Source organism: Ixodes scapularis, unplaced genomic scaffold, assembly GCF_016920785.2.
Source record: "Ixodes scapularis isolate PalLabHiFi unplaced genomic scaffold, ASM1692078v2 PGA_scaffold2__306_contigs__length_199485367, whole genome shotgun sequence".
NCBI lineage: Eukaryota > Metazoa > Arthropoda > Arachnida > Ixodida > Ixodidae > Ixodes > Ixodes scapularis.
In genome coordinates, this window is record NW_024609857.1 from 140,747,502 (window position 1) to 140,771,824 (window position 24,323).

General features: G+C 48.4%; 1 protein-coding gene across 1 annotated transcript in view; it reads left to right on the forward strand.

Annotated features, from left to right (window-relative positions):
- The window catches only part of LOC8038993 (fatty-acid amide hydrolase 2-A), a 99,244-nt gene that overhangs the window by 68,921 nt on the left and 6,000 nt on the right, over nt 1-24,323 (forward strand). Inside the window, exon 3 of the mRNA XM_029972623.4 lies at nt 14,895-15,104. Coding sequence (XP_029828483.2) covers nt 14,895-15,104 — 210 coding nt within the window. The remainder of the gene's footprint in view (nt 1-14,894; nt 15,105-24,323) is intronic.

Below are 24,323 nucleotides of genomic sequence, written 5' to 3' on the forward strand. Positions count from 1 at the left end.
CGAATTCAGGAAAGTGTTTAGTAACGTTGGAAGTGTATTTCTAATCATCTGAAGACCGTAATCTGTACGCGATGTACCAACCATCCAGAAATCTGAGTGGCGAGTAGAATGTGTCAGCTGTTTTTTCCTAAGGGATGCCAAGCTTAGCAGGAAGCTATCTATCACAGAATATTCATGTTTATACTTCATGATAAGCCTGTATTCATATTGTTGATGTATTTTAAGTGCCCCGAGTTTTTCAAAAATTTGGTCCGTGTGAAAAAGATAAGGCACGTCACACACGAGTCTTAACGCTCTCTTTTGAAGTATGAATATTCTATGTAAATTTTTTTTAGTAGTGGTACCCCATACCAAATGACAATAGTTTAAATGAGATACAAATAGTGTGTTATACAAAAGTAGTTTAACACTTGATGGAAGAATTAGACGGTGTCGATGTATCAAACCAATTATACAAGCACGTTTTGAAATAACGTAATCTAAGTGCGCTGTCCAAGACATGTTGTTTGAAAACAACACGCCCAATGTCTTGAACGTGGTGACCATTTCAATGGGGGACGAGTACAGAACGATGTCGCTCAAAAGGGTAATTTTCCTGTTTTTGGGACTAAAAAGCATTGCTTTAGTTTTGTCTTTATTTATTCTTAGATTATTTGATGTAGACCAAGCCTCCAGACTTCTCAAGATGTCGTTTGCGACTTGTACAATATCGCTGCAATTCCGAGACGATATAAAAATACTCGTATCATCAGCGTAAATGATAAATTTAGCTGGTGGTGCAATATTAACGATGTCGTTTATGTATATGTTAAAAAGAAGCGGACCAAGTATACTTCCTTGAGGTACTCCCGATTTTATAGGTTTTAATTCAGAGGCGTGACCCCCGATATGCACATATTGACTCCTGGTTTCTAGGTATGACTTAATAAGTACTGCCGCATGCCCTCTAATACCGTAAATATAAAGTTTCTGAAGAAGCAAATCATGGTTAATAAAGTCGAATGCCTTTGTAAAATCTATAAATATACCTAACACTACATTTTTGTCTTCGAAATTACGTAAAATGAATTCTTTTTGGTCCAACAAACCAAGTTCCGTGGAACGTCTCTTTCTAAACCCGAACTGCGATTCCGTAAGAATGTTATGTTTGTCTATAAATGTGGTAAGACGACTAAAGATAATTTTCTCTAAACCTTTTGAAAAGACTGGAAGGAGAGACACAGGCCTATAGTTACTTATGTTATTTCTGTCACCTTTTTTGTAAAGTACAACCACTTTTGCTATTTGCATTTTTGTAGGGAATGTGGCTGTCTCTAGGCTAAGATTAAAAATGTGTGCAAGGCACCTGCTAATGGTGTCCAAAACATAAATTACTGGCCGTATTTGTATATCATCAGCGTCGCAGCTATTACTAACGGTTACGTTACGAAATACTGCTATTACCTCGTTTTCAGTTACAGGATTTAGATAGATAGTTTCCCCAATTCTTCGTTGTATATAACCACAAGCTCCGTTTGTATCTGAGGTTCCTACTAAATTTACAAAAAAGTCATTAAAAGCGTTTGCAAGAGCGCTACCAGTAACGGTCACGTCATTATGAATTATAAACTCATTATAAACATAAATGCGTCTGATAACACGGACATATCCCTCTCGGCTCCTTTTTAGGCTTAGGCTAGGGGGCGCGAGCTACCGCCCGTTACAAAGGGTGTAGCCGTTAACATCCATCCATCCCCGTCATTCTCGTGAATGCTGGAGTCGGGGAGGAAGCCCCGGTTGTTCCTCCGATCACTGACGTCGCTTGCATCTCTCCCCCGAAAAGCATCCGTCGTCAAACGATGACCATCCAATAGGGCACTGGTTCTCAAATGGAGGTCCGCGGACCCTTTGGGGTCCGCGAAGCCCAGCCTCATCAGTCAAGTTGTCTTTTCTCAGATTCAGAAGAAACGTTCAAATTTTCGAGTCAGTTTTGTTACGTATAAGTCAATAAGAGAAGTCTACTTCACACTAGCCCTTAGTTATTTTAATTTATTAAATCACTATCGTAATTAGCCTATACTTTCCCTTCCCTTCACCATGAACGGGGTCCTCCATCGTCTCCGCCGATCCAGGAGGGGTCCGCGAAACGTCGATGGTTGAGAACCACTGCAATAGGGCATTGTACCACCTGATCCGGCATTTTACCACGCGCTCCCAACGCCAGTCTACCCGCACCGCGTTGCTTTGCTTCTAACCTTGCTTGGATATCAGATTTAATCAGAGTGTCGAACCGATATTTTTATCGGTTCGGTTCGGGTTCACGGCTTTCGGTTCAGTTCCGGTTCAGTTCCGGGGCGCAAAAATAACGGTTCAAACCGGTTCGAACCGGTTCGAACCGGTTTGAACCGCTAAATTGAGAATATATTTTCTGCTTTGTTCTGTCAATAGGCACTATTTAGGCGATGAAACTAACTGCTGTAAACAATCTGATTTTTGCGAGGACCTATTTTTGAGAATTTCGCGAATCGACTACAGTTCGCGAAAAATGGGTTCCGCGAACAATTTCGGTAAAATGTAAACAGATTAAAATTTATAGTGAGATTCCACCGCGTCGAGAAAATTAGAACCCACGAATTATTCCAAAACTTCAGCTTTGACCTAAATCGCGAAATATTGAGCCCACGAAAAATAAGTCGTTTACAGTAGGGTGATTCCACCACGTCAATTCATGCAATGATGGTCCGGGTCATATTTTAGATATTTTTGTTAAAAATATATATGAAAGCCATGTTTTTGGGTGGAACACTCAGCTAGATATGAACGCCGTAACAATTTTTTTCGCTGAGATATAAAATAGAGAAGCTTGAGGCGTGGAAATTGAGAATATTTCACAATGCTACTTTGCACAGTCGTCATTTCCTTATCAAACCTTTCACGGCACCATAACTTTTTTAAGAGGTTTTACAAAAGTTATACAACACATACATAAAAAATTAAAAATATCCATAAAATATTTCAATGCAAACAAAAATATCAAACATGGCACAAAAACACGTTTTAGAGACATATTCACAATTTTTTTGCAAATAAACCATCTTTCATAATACTCCACTAAACATATCAAAATGCGCGTATTTAAATATTCTTTACGAATATATAAAGATAATATGCCCACCCTTACATATATTTTTGTTATCAACGCGGAAATGCGGCTGATTTCTCAAAATGTGGCAAGATTGGGCGTCGATATTTAAAAAAACTTCATCTTTTATTTTCTTTAAACTCCCCTTGGCACTTTGCAGTAACTTGAACTAACCTGTGATGGCAAAATATTGAGTAACATATGACCTCCAAGCGGGAAAAGCTACGACAAACCTTCACTCGGAGCGAGCCGACGTCTTCGTCATAGCGGCTTTGCCGCACAGCACCAAACGTTTTGAGCGTTAGTTATGGCATGTATTTTATATTATTAAAATTCTTTTTTATAAGCGGTGAGTATTAGTGACGTGAAAAGGAACTTTGAGCTGGAATACCATTAATTAGCTTACAATTCACAGGAATAAAACGGCCCCACTCTGCAAATTCGCTACCTATGCATCTTACATAAGCTTAAAACTCTCAGTTGTGCGAATGGCCATGTATACATCTGGCCTCTCGGCATATGATGACTTTCACAGATGAGTTGCCTGGATTCCTTTGACAGGTTTTACGGTGGTCCACTTTGCTTGCTTCACCGCACGAAACTCTCGAACTCGAAGACAGTTGTGAGTACTGCGCAGAGTGGTTTGACACGTTTTGCGAAGTGCTGAAGGCATGTAGTTCCCACCAGGAACCCACCAGGGCATCAGCTTGCCTCAGCTCGAAACGTCGCGAGATACTACTAATGTTATCTTAGGTTTTACGTGCACTTGTTTTGGGACCTTACTTCACGACTCTGTTCTTTATCAGTCATGTGCTGCAACATTTCATTAGGCTGCCGTATATCATCGCGAGACTGCTATAAATACTACACAACTTTACACCTTGGACGTCTACTGCTAGTGTTGCGAACGTCGCACTTCACCAGAAAGCTGAAGTATTTAACATGGTTTGCACGTGACATAATCGCACTAGATACTGGTTGTCATTGCGAGTTGTTCTTGCTGATAATATCAAATCCGATGGGGTAAAATGCACGCTGCAAAATTTTCGCGCTCAGTGCAAGCTATGTATTTGAGAGGCACACATTTTTCTTGCTGGTGCATCGTCGTTAGACACGGCGCGAGTATCTGGCGCGGCGAAAACGTTCTTTCTGGCAAGAGTGTTTTTACAAATAAAAGTTGTACCAACTACCCATCTGTCGATATCGTTTCCAGGCCACGCTTTCTAGTCTGCGCCGAAAGTGCGCGGTAGAGGAATCTTTACGACACAGTATGCTTCAAAACTACCCCCCTCCCCACTCCCTTTTTTTTAGTTGCTCCTCAAGATACTTTTTATTCCTCAGGGATTGCCTGCTCCGTATTGAGTGGTGTTCACTCGACAAGTATATTTGTGTCACTCGTTAACAGTAATTCTTCCTTGCTTTAACTTTGCACCAAACTGTGAAGGTTAAACAAAATACAGGGCGGTCGAAACTTGGAGAACTTGAGAACGACACTCCTGTGAGACTTAGAGCGGCTGCCAACGTTTGGCTATCCCCGTGAGACCACTAGGATCTTTCTTTTCAGCTATCCCTCATGTACACACTAATAGTTCCATGTAACGTCGGACTAATACGTCACATTTAGACCCTTTAACACTTCTATTCTCGGTACAACTTTCTGAGGCAGTTCAGCAATAACGAAAACATGTTTGGGAGCCTCAATGGTGTGCATACATGTAAAAAGGGCCGTGCAGCATTTTTTTTACCTTCAGTTCAATAAATACCGCCAAGTTGTAATCCCTGACCTTGATAACTTGCAAAAGCATCCATTAGTTTGTTCCTTCGAGAAATGAGAGACAGTCGAAAGAAAGAAATGAAACCGCTTTCCCCTCCTCAACTCGCAATTAGAACTATCAGCCACGTGATCTGATCCTAATATATGCAGCGTCAGTGTTTATCATAGTCATAAGCAGGGTTGGCAAAGCGAAGCATGGGCTAATCTTCAGATATAGTTTTAGTTGGGCTATAATGGGGCCCGAGCCCCACTAAAGCGACAAACAGAAACAAACGACAGCGGCTAGCCTTAAACCAGAGTATTTCGCGATTTGACAGGCTTTGTAGAATAAAGAAGGCTATGCTTAAACACGAGTATCATGCACACGATGGTACCATTTGCAGGCTTGTAAACACTCCTGCTAACTTCGCGAGCACCGAACAACTCAAAGCCGTATAAAGGTACCATCGCGAACATGCTGCATGTGCCTGAGGCTTGTCGCTTTCGTTTGCTTCTGCTTCTAGCTCTAGTGGGACTCGGGCCCATCATAATCTTTGAGTTAAACACGAGCCGTTACCCGAATGTTTGGCGATGCTGGTTTTCATGAACCAGAGCATTTGACTCGGGATCATGACAATCGGGTACATCATGGTGTCATGGGACTCTCAGTGCGAAGTTGTGATGTCATGTGACGTCACGGTATCAACAACGTTAATGGATCTAGCGAAGTCCTCAATTTGAATCGACTTTACGCGGTGAGTCACGTGACGTCACGGGGTCACGTGATGTGACATTACTTGACAGCATGTCTCGACATTATGACGTCACGTGACGATGTGACACATGGCTATTCATAGTGCCGATAAGAAAGCGCCGCAAAAAACCAGGATTTATTATACATTGGAATTCTGTATATGACGATTTGATCAATACTTAGAGGAATTAACGTGCCAATTTTTTATTCCCAAATAATAAATTTGTAATTTTAACAAAAAGAAATGACCGTGAACCGTTTTGAACCGGTTACCGTTATATTTTTTTCCGGTTCCGTTCCGGTTCAGTTCCAAGATGGCGGCGAAGATTGCGGTTCGGTTCAGTTCCGGTTCGGCTAAAAATAACGGTTCTGTTCCGGTTTTCGGTTCGGTTCGGTTCCGGTTCGACACCCTGGATTTAATACACAGAACAGCATTGCCAAAACTTAAACTCGGCACCGAAACTGCCTTCCAAGTTTCCTTCGCCAACTTATACCTGTTATAATTTCACGAAGCTGTACTCTCTACTACAGCTCTGCATTTCTCTTGCCCTTCTCGGTTACAGATATTTCATGCTCACTAAGATAATCCGCACTGTCATGAACCCATACCCCTACGTACTTATACTTATCTACCCTCCCTATTGAAAATCCATCAAGATACGTAATTTGGGACACTGACTGCCACTCAGCAGCCTTGGTGGAACGTGACTGACCATCAGACGTCATATGATGGTCCATCAGATGACGTCTGACTGCCACTGCCAAGGGAATTTCATCAACAAAGGCAGCATTTATATAAGAGTAAAGCTATACGCACTCATAAATATCGCCAAATGCCTCAATAAAACAAAATGTACGAGAAAAAAAGAAAAAAAAAGCAGGACCACCGCGGATCGAACCCGCGACCACTTGCGTACAAATCGGACACCTTAACCCCTATGCTATGCCATCGCTTTGGAAACTCGATTTCACTATTCGTTTTATACGAGATGCTTCGGCTGCAAATGCAGTTAAGCCTTCAGCATGTTATGCAAAGCACTCGTACATCACTCGCCGTACTTCAGTCCTACTCACCTGCCATGTAGAGTACTTTCGCGTCGTAGAACGATCCTTTTGTTCGCGCGTCTCCGGCCCAGTAGACCTGGTACACCTTGTCGTCTTCAACTGCACCGCTAAAGTCCCTTACAGCGTCGGAACTCACAACAGGCTGGGTGTTGTCGAGTAGAAATTCTACTAAAACATAGGACATTGTAGAGCCCGGGCAGGATCGACAGGTTGGAGCAGGCGGCAAACAAAACGAGTCGAGAGCGATCGTTCATGAAAGCTCGGCGAAGCCTCTATGGGCGAAGCGAAGTGGCGTGTTCGGTGTTTCGGCGGGCTTCTGATCAAGGTTGTCGGTCGGCTGCGTGTCATATCTCTAACATCAGCGGTTTTAGGGGCTCACGTCCCGAAATCATTTTCTTGTGCGTAGATTATTTTTCGTATTCATAGATTTGACGAAATAGTGGTATCCGAACGAACTTAACGTCCTTTGACCGTACGTCCGTCTGCACGTCAAAGCTTTTTAACGTACAGTCAGAGACAATCGATGTACAATCAGAATCGCCACCTGATGGTATTTCGCGGCGGCCGACTGCCACCAGGAAACCACCAGAAAGCCGACAAGTGGAGTCTGACTGGAGTTTGACTGTCGGTCAGAGTAACTTGTTGGCCAAACAGTCATGCTTGACGTACAGTCAGGCACAGTCAGCGGTCCACTAGAAAACATTGACTGCCAAACAGGGTTACATTGATGGATTTTTCCTTCGGGCTCTGAACCACGAATTCGTGTTGTTTAAGTTCTTTCCCGTCATCATTAAAAACTCTTACTGCTGACTTATTGTTACTAAATTGTAGGCCTAGCCTTTGTGCTTCGGTACCTTTTCATAAAAGCCCTCGATATTTCTTTTTAGAAGTAACGACAACCAATGCAACTGACAAAGCACATTCCGCCGGAACAAAATGGCGTCATTCAATTCAGTCCACTGCTGTGCGCCGCCATTCGCTCCCTAAAACCTGCAGCGTCACGCAGTCGGCGCTTCAAAGAATGTAGCTACTCGTAGGTAGCTGTTATCTAGGAACTTTACCTTTTCAGAGTAAGGAGCGCTCTCTCGAGGGTTTTTTGCAGACTACAAATGAAGGGCAGCCGAGCGTTCCTCCTCCCGTCAAAACACATCACCGATGCACAAAAAAAGAATCGTGGAAAGAGGCAACGTCCGCGCAAGTATAAGTGCGGACACAGTTGGGCGTGCGAGACGATGCTCTCCGAAAATGGCGACAGCGGAAAGCAAGGCTAAGGAGATGGGGAGTCCGTATGCGCGGAGCCTTATTGAAAAAAAAAAAAAAGGTCCATTTGCGCACCGACAAGCTGGGACCTTCTAGTGCGCGTGGTAGAACTCGTCGGACGTTCTGTCGTGTTCGTTTTTGACACTTTGTTGTTCCTGTCGCATCGCTTTTTTTTTCCCTCTTATTTATCTTGCGTCTTGCATATTTCGTACCTTTAAAGTCTAGTTCACACACTTGGGTTCAAGCGGACGTGATAGTACACTGTATGCCGTCACCTATCTTTTCGGAACACTTCCGGTCTGCAGTGCACTTCCTCGTTTCCCACGCCTGATTCTTTCGCCGCGTACCTGAAGTAGTTCTGAGAATGCCGCGAGCGACCGTTTCTCGTAGAGAGTACGTGGATTTTATCTCGCAAACGCCGCAAAACCTTGACTCCTAGCCATAGGCAGATCGGAAGCGTTGCGGTGCTATCCGGTAGGTGGCGCCAGTGCGTTCATTGGCGTGCCAACATTTGAGAGAGTTTCCGACCGATCTATCTGGGTCCCGTCTAGACCTTTTTCGTGTACTCTCGTCTCCAGCCACCTAATAGGCGTATCCGGTATGGGCGACGAAAAAATAATAAAACGTTTCAACTTGCAAATAGTACAAAAATAGAGGGGAGGAAAAACGAGAACGTGTGACGGTTACGCTTATATCCTAAATGCCTTCTATTGACGTGGCGACGGAACAACCGTGTTTTCGCCCATTGGAAGTGACGACGGTTCAAGAAGGCGGCGCCCTCGTTCGCGTTTGTAATGTGAGCCGCGAGAAGGAGTAGACGAAAGCGTCGGTTGTCTGCGAGCGTCTGCGAGCTTTCCTCGGCCTCTCCGCGCACGCCGTCGTTCTCGCCGAGGGCGACGATGCGTCCTTGCGCACGTGCGCCCAATCTGGTCAGGAGGCGTCCCCCACGCTCTCGGTGCTTCGACTCGTTCCCTGTCTTAAGTCGAGGCTCTACTGGCAACACTGTAAACGTGACGTCAAAAGTGGTAATACGGGGGAAGTACAGCTTTTTACCGACGGGTTACACGGAGTTCTTAAGGCGTGAAAAGAATAATGAAACTACCGTCGGTGCGACGGCGACCTGGTGGAAGTTTACCACAATCAATTTAACCCGAAACGGTGGCAAACGGAGGAATGTATGTTGACAGTGTACTATCGCGGACAATATGAGCTGAAACAGCGCTCCGGCCTGTGCACGGTACTACCTGCGGCGCCTGTCGCATCGCTCCCTAAACACGGCGCACCCTGAGGCCGAGATGAATTCTCACTTGCGCTCACTGCGCCGCTGCGCTTTTCCGGCCGTCTGCTAGCGAAAATATTGGCCGACGGAACCACCATCACAATTCCAGTGCCGTGTAGCCTAATGGTCACGTTTTCAGCTAACATGCATTTCAGTGCATTTCAAAAAAGCGCCAAAGTGGAAAATGCGTTGTCACGCTCGTATCTCCTCGAGGAGAGTTGCCTGACGAAGCTGCCTTGGCCTCCAAAAGGAGCCGATCTTAATATCATCGAAAACATTTGGAGGCGCATCAAGGTAGCCATGTCACGGCGTCCCCCTCCACCACGCCACTGCCCACAAATTGTGGAAAGCAATGAGGTGAATGGGAGTGGCTTCGGGGCTGAGCCAGACCTCGTGGACGCGCTCTATGATTTCTTGCCCGACAGGATGGAAGCCGTGGTTGCGGGTCAGGGGGGAATGACGCGGTATTAAATTATTTTGTAAGTTTTACTGCGCCTGAGGACCCACTGAAGCGGACTTCTGCCGGTTGGAACAAAGCTTGATGCTACGGTTGCGACACACTGTTTGACGCCGTTAACCAAGCATACTTTTGTGTAATGTTTCCTTGATCCCGAACTTCCTGTATAGTGCAGTTGAAATTCCACGCCGACTATGAATCTTTTCTGTCTGACATTGTCCTCTGCAAATATTTTTTCGATTAAGTTTCAGTCTCCTTCTCCTGGCAGATACATGACTGTTTGTTCCACTTTATTAATACTAGGAATTTGTAAACAAAAAAAACAACAAAAAAACTGGTGTTTTGTCAGCAAGTTTTTTTTTTAACAAACACGTGGGCCCAGTAATAAAGAAATAATACTTTCTGACCCTTTTCATACCAATCAAGCTTACAAAACCTTCTCAATAACATGTATACGCTTACCGTTTTTTATTTTTTTTTTATTTTAAACATTTGTGATCAATGAAAAAAAAAAAAAGTAAATACCTTGGAGCCATATAAATCCGGCACACAGTTTTTGGCCAATATTTTGCGATGTCCTACTTTGTGCATGCACCTATAATCAAACAAAAACAACTTGCAACGTCTTTTGAAGTGAGTTTCAAAAACGATAATCGCAGCTGAAATTTAGAACATTTCAATATTTGTTCTTCACCAGTCAGCGCTTTTTTTACTGAATTCTGCGCGATAAAGTAAATCAATTCCAAACGAGAGACGACAAGTGTAATATTTTGTTCCCCCCGCCGCCCTACCACACACATGCCCACTGTCGCACCTGCCGTCTCGCTTGCAGACGGCCGGAAGAGCGCAGTGGCGCAACGAGCACAAGTGAGAATTTATCTCGTACTCAGGGTGCGCCATGTGTGCGGAGCAAGGCGACAGGCAGCGCAGGTAGTACCGTGCGTCGGCCGGAGCGCTGTTTCAGCTCATATTGTCCGCGATAGTACATAGAAGAAGTAACAGGGACAGAGAGCGTCTCTAATTAGAGATACGTTGTCTGCTCCTCTTGTTTTTTGTTTTTCTACCACTGTCAAGATACTTTCCTCCCTCTGCTCCAGTCTCAGGTCATCATGGTGAAACGAGTACCAAAAAAATGACCGCATCTCCACGTGGTGAATATTGTTGATTGGGGCGAAGCTCTTGTGGTGCTTGTCTGCGTAGATGCTGAGCCGCAGTATGCCGAGCCTTTCGTTTGCTTTCATCCATGTCAGAAAGAGAATGTGTGGTATGGAACGTGGTTATATACGCATTTGAGCATTTGATCGCAGCGCCCTCTCGTCTATAAACGTTGAGCCAATGCATGCAAAGTTTAACGCGATTATATACGCATTTGACCGCAGCGCCCTCTCCTGTATAGACGTTGGGCGGCTACATGCAACGTTTCATTCATGACATCCCCAGCTCTTGAGTTACTACCACATCTCAGAGCCCCCTACTCGTCCCGCTGTCGTGGCCGAGTGGTTAAGGCGATGGACTAGAAATCCATTGAGGTCTTCCCGCACAGGTTCGAATGCGCAAAGATTCTTTTTTTTTTTTTTAATTTCTTTTTGTCCTACACGAGCACGTGAGCTCACGAGCACGATCACGAGCACCAGCAAGATCGATGTGAGCACGGACGCCGGACGGACAAGGCGAGACCCTAAAGGCCCTGTCACACTGCGGAAACAGTCGGAGAACTTTGTCCTTCAACACGAGGAAAACATGTTTTCGGGGACCCCTCTCACATTGCGGAAACAGCAACAGTCCGGAAACATGTCGCTGTCGTCCGAAAACCATGTTTCCCAACTTGTTCTCCGACACTCGGGGAACATCCTGTCACACCGAGAAAGCGTGTTGGAAGAACACAAATTGCCTCCTCTCCTGCGCGCTGCCTCCCTCTCTCTCTCGCCCTCGTCTGCCCGGCCGGCTCGGCTAAGTTACAAGCGCGAGCTCCGGGCTTTCAGCCGCCCTGCCAAGCACGCGCGCTCGTGCAGTGCAAGCACTGTTCTGGGCCAGATGCTCGCGTGGCTGCGTCTGGACCGAAGCTGAAACGAAGTATAGGCGGCTAGGCTCAGATCCGCTGGCTCCGCTCGCCCCTTGAATCGTTGCCATTTTGGATCGCCGTCTCATCGGCGTCGCTCTACCGTAGTCGATTCATCAGCCGCGCGAACCATCTCGTGTTCTCTGGATTTGGCGGTTGCGTTCTGCTACAGGGCTAGACCCTTGCACGATGGCATACGCGCCGGCCACAGCAGCAGCTTCTGCTTTGAGGCCCTGTCACATTGAGGAAACACGGCGGAAACATGAACAATACATGTTTCTCAACAGTCGGGAAACATGTCGGTTGTCGGCTCTGTTGCCCGACAACCCTGTCACATTGAGGAAACAGCAACACAACATGGACGACAGCGACAATGTTGTCTCGGTGTGACAGCTTTTAGCAACGGAAACCTCGACAACTTGTGTCGGACGACACGTGTTGCCCATTTTGGTGGCTGAGCGAATTTTTTTCCAGCAACACGGCAACATCTATATTTTTCTGTACAGATAGTCGCACGAGAATACTTCAATAATAACGTCAAGCGTGAAGGTCCATTTTGAACGCGGCTTCTTGCGCGGCGGCAGCTGATCGTCAGAATCATCTGAATCGATGGCACAAAGAAGTACCAAAGCAGAAGCTGCTGCTGTGGCCGGCGCGTATGCCATCCTGCAAGGGTCTAGCCCTGTAGCAGAACGCAACCGCCAAATCCAGAGAACACGAGATGGTTCGCGCGGCTGATGAATCGACTACGGTAGAGCGACGTCGATGAGACGTCGATCCAAAATGGCAACGATTCAAGGGGCGAGCGGAGCCAGCGGATCTGAGCCTAGCCGCCTATACTTCGTTTCAGCTTCAGTCCAGACGCAGCCACGCGAGCATCTGGCACAGAACAGTGCTTGCACTGCACGAGCGCGCGTGCTTGGCAGGGATGCTGAAAGCCCGGAGCTCGCGCTTGTAGCTTAGCCGAGCCGGCCGGGCAGACGAGGGCGAGAGAGAGAGGGAGGCAGCGCGCAGGAGAGGAGGCAATTTGTGTTCTTCCAACACGCTTTCTCGGTGTGACAGTATGTTCCCCGAGTGTCGGAGAACAAGTTGGGAAACATGGTTTTCGGACTGCAGCAACATGTTTCCGGACTGTTGCTGTTTCCACAATGTGACAGGGTCCCCGAAAACATGTTTTCCTCGTGTTGAAGGACAAAGGTCTCCGACTGTTTCCGCAGTGTGACAGGGTGCTTCTTTGTGCCATCGATTCAGATGATTCTGACGATCACCTGCCGCCGCGCAAGAAGCCGCCTTCAAAATGGCCCTTCACGCTTGACGTTATTATTGAAGTATTCTCGTGCGACTATCTGTACAGAAAAATATAGATGTTGCCGTGTTGCTGGAAAAAAATTCGCTCAGCCACCGAAATGGGCAACACGTGTCGTCCGACACAAGTTGTCGAGGTTTCCGTTGCCAAAAGCTGTCACACCGAGACAACATTGTCGCTGTCGTCCATGTTGTGTTGCTGTTTCCTCAATGTGACAGGGTTGTCGGGCAACAGAGCCGACAGCCGACATGTTTCCCGACTGTTGGGAAACATGTTTTGTTCATGTTTCCGCCGTGTTTCCTCAATGTGACAGGGCCTTTAGGAGCTTCGCCCCAAAAATACTGAGCAACAAAAAAAAAATATATAAAATAAAACCAGACGTATGGCACATTGCTAGGCAATTGTGTTGCATACGTAAAATGTTCTAGCATGGTCACGTGACGTCGATTTTTCTGCTAAATTTAGCGGGTAAACTGATTTTCTGTGCAGGGCACGTGATGTTAATTTCCCCACTAAATTTAGAAGAGCAACTAAATTGCCGTATAGGTCAGGTGACATCACGTCAGGTGACGTCAATTTCCCCGCTAAATATAGCGGGGAAACCGAATTTGTTTGTCGGTCACGGGACGTTAATCTTTCCGCGAAAGTTAACGGGGAAATTGACGTCACTTGACTCGATGTCACGTGACCTATTGACCGATTCAACTTCCCCGCTAAATTGAGCGGAGAAACTGAATTGGAGCGTAGGTCTGACGTCCCATTGTGCAACACTCCGCGCGTTGCGTTATGGGACGTAACGGGCCAGGCCTTCACAAAATGCGGCTCCACGAAATCCGAAGCAACTAGCCAAATGACGTTTCACTTAAAATTAAAAAAAAAGTTGTTTGAAACACTGCGGTTTTTAAAACTGTCTGCTCGGCTGGTAAATTTATACCACACGTGATTATGCCAACCAACACTAGCTAGAAGACGAGGCCTGCGGACGACGTCATCGCTGGTCGGTGCCCAATCCGCCCCAATCGGCCAACATGCACGCCGATGCTGGACGGAAGCCCCCGGAGAGCGGCAGACGCATTCGTCTTGGCGTCGCCGCCTGCTAGCGTTGCACTTGTTCCGAGACGCCGCAAGGCGCGCTAGCGACGACACCGACCATAGCCTCCTCTATATTAACAAAGCCTGGCAGTTCGAGGACGGAGCCTTAGAGTCTCAGTCGCAGATTTAAAGCGCGAGGATCTGGTAGGACGGAGCGTCAAAGAGCCATTTCTCGGGGAACCTGGACATCTGCGCAAAGTTTTTTTTTTTCAGTGGCGAAGACCCGAAACACAGTTTCTGGTCCTCGTGTCTCGCCGCAGCGGTGAGACGCTGCGTTTCGGCGTCTCGCCGCAGCGGGGCGCCAGTCACGTGGCGCCAGTCACGTGACTCTCCTCTCATCCGTTGTCTGCCGCTCAACCTTTTCCATTTCGGTGGCCGCTTGTCTTGGCGATCTGCCAGGTTTTGTCAGTATAGGAGGCTATGCACTGACAAAAGCTAGGCGGCGCTTCCTGGGTCCACCAGTGATTACTTTGGGGGGCTTGTTATCTAGGTGGTGTGGCGTCACTGGAGAGCGTAGGAAAGCTTGAATGTCGCTTTGGGGGTCAGCTTTGTTTCAAATTTTCGTTATAGCTATTTTGAATTTAGAGATGATAAATAGCGTGGCGGGAAGAGTAAATTCCTCCGTGTTGCGCAAATGTCTGTTTGGTAGGTCAGTGGACCCCCAAAAAGTCGGGTTCGAGAGTAGCTGCTATCGCGCTTTTGCTTTGCGTCTAGATTAAGCCGGCCTTTGCGTTCCTCCGTCCCGCAGGCATGCTCCAGGACTCCGGCCTGGTGGCCCGCGCTGGGTTCCGGGCCCCCAGGGACGCGGACGGCATGGCGCTGATGCGTGCTGCGGGCGCCATCCCGCTGGCCGTGACCAACGTGCCCGAGCTGTGCATGTGGTGGGAGTCGTACAACAACCTTCACGGACGCACGAACAACCCGTACGACGGACGACGCATCTGCGGAGGATCCAGCGGTGAGGGCGTCGGCCGGGCGCTCCGAGCCGCTCATGTGGGCTACGGGTCGGGGCAGTGACACGCTGGCCCCTTTGGCGCATCGCTGCTTCCGGTTGGCTGAAGCCTTCACTAGATGCAAAAAGTAGGGCCGGGAGAACACACGGTAGAGGTTACGGGACAAGCAGCTTGACTTTAAAGGGGCGATGCAACGATGTTTGTACTTTGCGCAAATTCCGCTCAGAACGAATCCCTAACGCTAATGATCGAGCTATGCAACACGCGATCGTTTTTCACCACACGATCAAGAAGTCGCAGAAAAAAATTAAAGAAGAACGAGCAGCGTTCACCGCCTCAACTCGCAGCCAGAACAAGCGGCCACGTGATCTGGAGCCCATTATATGCCGCCAATGTTGATCATAGCCACGCGCTTGGGTTGGCAAAGCACAGGAAACGCGCTGAGTTGCAGACATTGTTATGGTCCGGCTGTTGTCGTCATTGCAGCGACGATTGCAGCAACCCGTATGCTTGTCGAGTTATTGATTATCACGAGCCCAAACCGAGTGCTCACGCAATGCTTGTGTGCAATCTATGAGCCGCATCAAAAAATCGTCATTGGGGGATACTGCGATCTTCCAGCTACGTCATCAAGTTTTGCATAGGAAAGATTGAAAAAAGAAAACGCTCGCTTTCGTCCTTGAGATTACACCGCAACAAAAACGTTTGTTGGAGTGGAGTTGTGTCCGAGTATACCTGGGTCTCACTAGTGCCAGTAAGCTCTTGTAAGGTGGAAAACTTTCCAAGCGAATATCGTTGCACCGTCCCTTTAACAAGATAAACAGGTTAATTTAACGTTTCGCCTCCCACGCGGGAAGCATCTTGAGTACAGCAAAGAGCATTATGGAAATACACGGAAAAATTGACTTTTTGAGTTATTCGCTGCGAGAAGTTTGGGTATCGTCACCTGGTAGAATTCTTTCACAACCCGGAGTGAGGATACTTCAACTTTTTCTGCTGGTGCAAGCACGTGCAATGCCAAGCTTCTATGCACTGGAGCGTTGCCTATGTAGTGGCAGTAGTGTGCAATTTAAGGCATAACCGCGTGGGTAGCACGTGCACTATTCAGAGTGACGAAAACAGAAGCGCCCCTCGAGAGGTGCTCATCGCGAATAATTTATCCGTAGACGTCCGATGAGGAACCGCGGTTTTGGTTCATGTGTGATGTGTCACCTGAAACCTTGTCGACATCCTGTCACCTGAATTCGTGAAAAGGAGTTCTTCGTCATTGTCCTATTCCTCCGAGGGTACGAGAAAAAAAGAGGCAGACGCAGGACCCGCGTATAAATCAACGAGGGTAAAGAAAGTCATTTAATTATGACAGCTGAATGAATGAAAAGAAAGTCTCGTGAAACTTGAAACATAGAAATAAACTACAAATACTTGACCCACAAAAAAAACAAAAACAAAAAAAAAACACCGCTTAGTTTGAATTCATTGCGATGGTTCGTCAGGGCCCAGAGAGTTGCGTCACTCACTCGGCGGCGACTTTGTTTTCCGGTGAGGATCTTGCGATGGACTACGTACCGCTTCCTTTGAGCGAGGCCAAGGCAGTCTTCCGGTACTCGAGGGACTACGGTATCGGCTCGATGGTAGAGTCTTTACCCCTAGACGTAGAGCATAGCTAGGGCGGATCATATGCGCCGAGAAAGTTAGGGAGCGGAGGAAAGGAGAGGAGACGTCAGAACGCCCAGCTCTGCTTCGAATGATTAGTGGTGTCAGCGTCAAGCGCCTTCCGCGCGGAGGGCCGGCCACTGAGCCTGTCAGACAGAGACCGAGGCAGTCGACCGAAAAATTCGTCCGGACTGGGCTTTCCCATTGCACCTCCGTGGAGCCCCCAAAATCAGGCCCCCCGGTTTACGTGACCCGGGCGTGATTCGGAGGCGAGAGGAGCAAGGCGTCAGGTTACGTCTCACCGAGGGGAAGCCCCTTCGCAAGAGAGACGACTCCGGGACGCCGTAAGAAACGGACGGGACGACCGCTCTTCCTTCCGACATAATTTAACCTTGTGAAACCGATTGTAACCCCAGTTAATAAAGGTCTTATTAATTTTAAATCAATCTCAGTCTACGCCTTAAACTTACGATCAGCTACGAACTCCCAAAAAACCCAACGAATAACCTGACATGGCGCGGCCGACATCAACGGAGGGTACGAGCGGCCACAACCCGTCAACGAGCGTCAACGAAAGCGGAACCAAGGAGCAACGCTTTACGGTCAACAACGCTTTGAACGCAGTGAACGCTGATGATCTTCACCTCTTCTCCAAATATGAGCTGGTGGAAGAACTGAGGTCTCGTCATCTGCCATGCAGCGGACCAAAAAAGCAACTCATCCGCAGACTTCTAGACGACAACGCCAATCGGCGAGAAGCTGAAGGCACGGTGGAAACCCTCACGTCCGTCCGCGAGACTCGCAACGAGCACCAAGCTCGCATCGAGGAAGTCTCCACAGCCAACAACAACCTCCAAGCCGATGTCGAACGCCTACAAGCCGAGATGCAACGCCTCTACCAAGCCGTATCTTTGACGAAGGCCTCAGACGTTCCCGACGACGCAGCAGCGGCTATCAGCAACGGCCCGACAGTGCAACGGCTGGAGCCAAGCAACATCCAAGCGCGACCGACGCCCACGCAGAGTAACGTTATCACTTCCGAAGTTCCCCCGCGAACGTCGACTCCACACGAAAACGAACGACACGAAATCACCCATCTCCTCGGGATGATCGTCGAGACGCGGGCCCGAATCTCAGGTTCCATGGCACGACAGGGGCAACCACTGCAGGTACACTCAACAAGCGACACCTCAACAGCAATCCCCATCTACGACGGTGCCGTCGAGACCAACATCAAACTCTGGATCGCCGAGGTGGAACGTATCGCAGCCCTAGCTTATTGGACACCTCAACTTGCCCTCGTGAGCGCCATTTCACGACTCCGTGGATCAGCGAAAGATTGGCAATCATCATACGGATCAAAAATCAACGATTGGGACCCTTGGAAAAACGAAATCACGGAGAGGTTCAAACGAAAAATGACCATGCAGGAATTCCTCGAGTTCCAAGAGAAACGACAACTCGTCGAAAGCGAGTCGATCGTCCAATACGTTTACTCTAAAAACGCAAAGCTCGACATGGCACCATATACGCTTGCTATGGAAGAACGCATATCCCTCATTCTGAACGGGATAAAGGACGACAATTGGGCTAACCCGTTAGCCGCGCAGTGCTGCAAAACGGTTATCGAACTGATCGAACGCGCAGCCATGCTCGATTGTCGAAGACGCACCGAAAGATCAAGCACGCAGGCACAGCAATCAAGATCGTCAGGAAAGACCAACACTCAACGCCGAACATCAAAATCCGCACCGAGCAGCCTATTCAAGAAGCCAGCCTCCCGACAGTGCTTCAATTGTAGTGAATCCGGTCACCTGTCACGCGATTGCACCAAACCCAAAACGACGGCAACACTCCGTGCAGAAAAACGACGCAACACTGGCTCAATGTCCAACGTCAAGAGCTCAGTTACGAATCGACAAGCGAACTGCTTTCTACGATCCACTGGAGGCAGCCTCCAATTGTCGACGGATTTGTGCACAATGATACACCCGTTAAAGTCTGCATCGACAGCGGTGCTAACGTCTCCATCATCGCACCATTCGCGCTTCACGTGGACACGAAAACGAACCCATGGAACGGGCAAGAGCACATCCATGTCCTTGATCGCAAGCTTGAACCGAAAAGCACAACAAAGCTGGACATCACTGTTGGTACCACACGAACGCAGCTTCCCAACGTAGTTATCGTTCCACTGCCAGCGCCTTTAGATGTGATACTGGGATCTGACTGGCGCCAAAAAGCCAACGTTGATGTGACTTTCCATACATCGAACGATGTCACGATCGTGCAAATACCGAACGACAACAACGAGCAATTCGCACGCGACATGCGCGATTCAACGACACCCACGTATCCGAAGGGCAGAACCGCAGAGACACTAATCGTTTCATTCTGCAAACGAGAAGGTACTACACCGACCGACTTTGAAGAGACGGAATACGTAAGATTCAACACGAAAAAATAGACTCCAAACAAAGAGTTGCTTCAGGATATCGAGGAGGCGGTGTCAGAAATGACAAAAAACGCGACACCCGAAGAAGCGGACAAACTACGGTGTATTTTCACGCGGCCCAACGAAGCCTTCGTGACAAAAGGAGAATCACTCGGACTTTGCCCGCACGCCGAACACTTCGTCAATTTACGGGACGACATACCAGTCGTATCCCGAGCGTACAGGTGCTCCCCAGCGGACAGAAACTTTATCCGCAGTCAGGTCGACGACTACATCCAGAAGGGAATCATACAGCCAAGCGAGAGCGAGTATGCCGCACTGACGATCGTTGTGGATCAATCGCACCACCCAACAACTCCGCGAAGGATGGTTCACGACTACAGGAAGCTGAACTCGAAGGCTGTGAATCCGTCATATCCAATGATCATCATGGAGGATGTGATCGACGATATAATGCGTGACCAGTCGAAGTACACCCGCCGGCAATATGAAGGTGAACACCTTACCTGGTTGTTTGCCTGTTTTACGGCTCCCTAAAGCTATATTTACTCCCAACGTCTCAAATGGTACGTGGCTTGGGGGTTGAAACTTTGCGTTCTAGCCCTCTTCTGGAACAGAGCTTGTTCCAAAACTTGCAGGAGCTTCAAAAACAAGAAGAGGGCTGTTCACCTTCATATCGTTCACGGGTGTAGTTCAACATAATGGTGTAACGACAGTTTTCCTCACCGTACGCGTGAAACCGGACGACATCCACAAAACGGCATTCGTAACACATGACGGCAAGTACGAGTACCTCCAAATGACATTTGGATTTTGCAAAGCTCCACAGACTATGCAGAAAGGGATGCGACGGACATTCGGCGGATTGCCACGATCCTCCACTTACGTGAACGACGTGGCAAGGAGCAACGACGGTCAAGGAAGCACTGAACTGCTTGACTCAGCTCTCGACAAAATCGTTACCAACGGACTGAAAATGGACATTAAGAAATGCCAGCTTGTACGCGACAACGTCACTTTCCTCGGATACGAAATATCATCGGACGGACGCACTCTTGACCAAGCTCGAGTCACCGCAGTCGACAAGTTTCAACCACACGTGAACGCCAAGAAGCTGTACTCGTTCCTACAGTTCGCCAACACTACCGTATGTTCATCCCCGATTTTTCAGCACGTACTCGTAGATTAAGAGATCTGATCGCCAGAGGGACACCTTTTGTGTGGACGCATGAACACCAAGACGTGGTCGACTCTCTGAAGCACGCTCTCAAACACCCTCCACTTCTTGCGAGCTTCCAACCAGACTGCCCGACGTATGTGCACGTTGACGCATGCCAGACCGGCCTCGGAGCCATACTCAGTCAGTTGCAAGACGGCAAGGAACGGGTGATCGAATACGCAAGCCGATCGCTGAACAAACACGACACCAAACTTCACTCCAACATGCTCGAATGCATGGCGCTGCATTGGGCAGTGACAGAGAAGTTCTCTATTTACCCACGGGGTGGGCCGCGTTTCACTGTGTTTACGGACAACTTCAGCGTGGCGTATTTGGGACAAAAGGGAGCAACGAATCGCCGATTCGCTCGATGGACGCTGGACTTTGCTGAATACACGTTTGACGTTGTTCACAGGCCATGAATATTGAACATGGCAGCGGATGCCCTCCCACGACAGGGAGAAAGTCAGAGTATGCCAGGAGACATCCTCAAAACGGTACCGGCGGGTTAAGGATTGACATGCTACGACATCGTAGCAAGAGATCATAGTCACCTGAGCAACCTGCAGGCGAGGGACGCAGAATGCCAGAAGTTAAAGTCACTGGCGAGCGACGGAAACCGCCCGTACTACAAAAAGAACGACGTCCTCACGAAAAAAAAAAAAAAAAAAAAAAAAAAGAACGGAGAAAGGACGTTTCGTAAAAAGAATTGTCGTTCCCGCCACGCTCCGAGAGTCTGTGAGGACAATTTTTCACAACTCAGGACACGTGGGAACGAAAAACTCGAAGAAACTCATCCTACGAAAGTACTGGTGGCCGACTTTGCTCAAAGATATGCGTCGTTACGTACAGTCCTGCCACATGTGTCAGACAATTAACGCGAGCACAACACGGAGCAAAGGCTGTTTGAGTCCTCGAGCCATCCCGAACGAGCCTACGTGGTGATACCGCTGGACCACCTCGGTCCAATCGACACGATCGAATACAATGGTTACATTCTCGTATGTGTTGACCACGCCACAAGATACATGGACGCAGTGGCAGTACCAAGCACCGAATCAACGCATTGCGTGAACTTTCTGATGAACCGATGCATTCCTCGATTTGGGGTGCCGGAAGTCATCGTTACCGATCGAGCACGAGGTTTTGTCAACAAACGCATGACAGCGCTCCATCGTCGGCTTGGCATCGAACACGTCAACACTCCACCGTACTGGCCGCAGTCGAACGGTCTCGTCGAGAGAATGGTTGGGTCTCTGAAGCAGGTGCTTCGGAAGATCATCGGACAACGACATGACTGGAGCAGAGGGCTGAACGACGCGACGCTGGCCATAAACGTCAGCAAGCACAAGCACAGCGACCGGAGCTCATTCTGGCTTATGCACGGATACAACCCGAAGCTTCCGGGAGAACTTAACATCGGTTCGGTCGACGAAGATATACCCGAAGGGTTCACGAGCTGGCCAAAAACCGAGACGAGACCAGGGCCAGCCTGCGGGCAAGCCAAGGGTACTCCAGGCTCCGGCCGGTACGGCAGAGAAAGTGAAACTCCAGATATTAGAACAGGAGACACCGTTCTTCTCCAGATCGGCGCCACAAGTGACACCCTGGATGCGCGATTCGACTGACTCTATGAGGTAACCGACACCCTCGGAGACAACCTGGTAACGATTCGCCGAATTTCGCCAGCGCATGGAAAATGAAATGTGAAGACAGTCAACGTGGAACAAATTCGTCTCTACAATGAACGGGATTTGAATCCGGCAGAACTTTTCACCATGGCCGAGGGACCTGGTGATCTGAGGACAGATCATATTTAAAGGAGGGCGTGTCAGCGTCACGCGCCTTCCGCGCGGACGGCCACTGAGCCTGCCAGACAGAGACCCAGACAGTCGACCGAAAAATTCGTCCAGTCTGGGCTTTCTCGTTGCACCGGGCGGGATTCCGAGGCGAGAGGAGCAAGGCGTCGGGTTACGTCTCACTAACAAGCACCTTCACAACAGAGACGACTCTGGAACGCCGTACGATACGGACGGGACGACCGCTCTTCCTTCCGACATAATGTAACCTTGTGTAAACTATTGTAACCCCAGTTAATAAACGTCTCGTTAATTTTAAATCAACCCCAGTCTACGCCTTAAAACTTACGATCAGCTACGAACTCCCCAAAACGCCAACGAATAACCTGACAGTGGGTAGACGTAAAGCTAGCTGCCTTTGTCTCCACTGCACTCGTCCAACGCGTTCGAATGTGAAAGGCAGATATGCCGGATGCCGGCGTTCCGCGTTCGACGAGTGCGTTGGAGACAAAGGCAGATAGCTTTAGGTCTATCCAGTGATCGTTCTAACCAGCGCTCGGCGTTCTGAAGTGCCCTCGCCCTCAGTAGCGAAGCCCGGACGCCGGTGCTTGCGGCCCTCGGGAAGACCAGCGTTCGAATGTCGGCGCGCGCTCCACGCGCTGCTCGCGTTCCTCTCACTACCGCTTCTCTCGTCTTCGGGTTGACAACCGTGACAGTCCTCCAGACACGCTAAAAGGTGTCCGCGACAGCGTACCTAAAGCCGGGGTCACACTGCTTATACGTCGTACGAAAGGCAGTCTACATTCGTATTCGAATTTGGAGTCACCGCGAGATCCGTTTTTCGAATGCCGCATGGCAACGAGTTCAAGGAAGAAACTTGGCAGGCGGCATTCGAACCACGGATGTTGCGGTGACTTCTGTTTGCAGACTGTGTTTTGTAGGATGGTGTGAGCAGTGTGACCCCGGCTTGAGATTGGGGAAGTCGTTTTTTCGAATCGCAATAGACCCTTTACGAAAGTCAGTCTACCCACCTTGTGCAGAGCCAGACCCGACGCTCTAATGGCGGAACTACACTGTTTCTCCACACCAGAAAAATCGAACGTCTTCGAAAGCATAGAGCAGAAAAAGGAAAAGATGTTGGTCCTTTCACGTCACCTTCGATGCACGGAATCGAGGGTGTTTGATTTAGCCGCGCATGATCTCCTATCACCGCCATTAGAGCGGCAATAATGGAGCTTTTTATACTGCCACAAGAGGACTCTGACTTTTGAAAAGGGTCTATTATCGCGAAAATCTAGGTAATAGGTGATAGACAAGTAGTATGGCTATCACGAACTTCGTGACGTTGTTGAAACCAGAAAACAGTCAAGGCTGCTGGTTATATTTTTTTAGTTCAGGAACACTTTGCTTAGGAAGTAAAAACGACTAGAATGCAAAGACAAAGATTCTAGCAACGTTTCGTCAAGGAAAAAAAATATTTATTCGCGTCTCTTGTTTGGAGTTAAATGAATGCGGTTTATTTTAACGGTTGTGCGCTGATCGGGGAGTATTGACGCGTCCTTGATAACTTTTGAACAACTTCTCTAAATTGACGACCCATTTTTTTTTTTTATCAGAATTAACTTATAGGGCATTATGTATATCAATTTGTGCCGGTCAAAACGACTGTCTCTGCTCAAGACGAGTTTCCAACTCCCCCCTCCCCCCCCCCCCCCCCCCCTCCTCAGAGTATTCAAACATTCAAAGGTTCACGGCGTCGCTGACTTCGTAACTTTACGCCCTGACGGTCGGACACGCTTGTGACCTTAGAAAGGATTTTCACCACTGTCACTTACGCCAGTGTCACTCGGCGCTCGTATCGTAACCCTATGACAAGAAGTGGCCATGTGTCTTGTTGGCACGCTATTCTTCGTCTAGTCGCTGCTCCCGAAGTACGAATCTCGCCGCAAGCGCGTAGGAGTAAAAGAGCGCTAACTTAACGCACTTACCTCTATGTCCACTGGAAAGAGTCTTTCCGCAACAGTAACTAACAAGATGGGAATGACGTGTTTTTCGGACGCCTCCAGCACGCGCTCGGTGCCTTCCGTCCTGCTTTGAC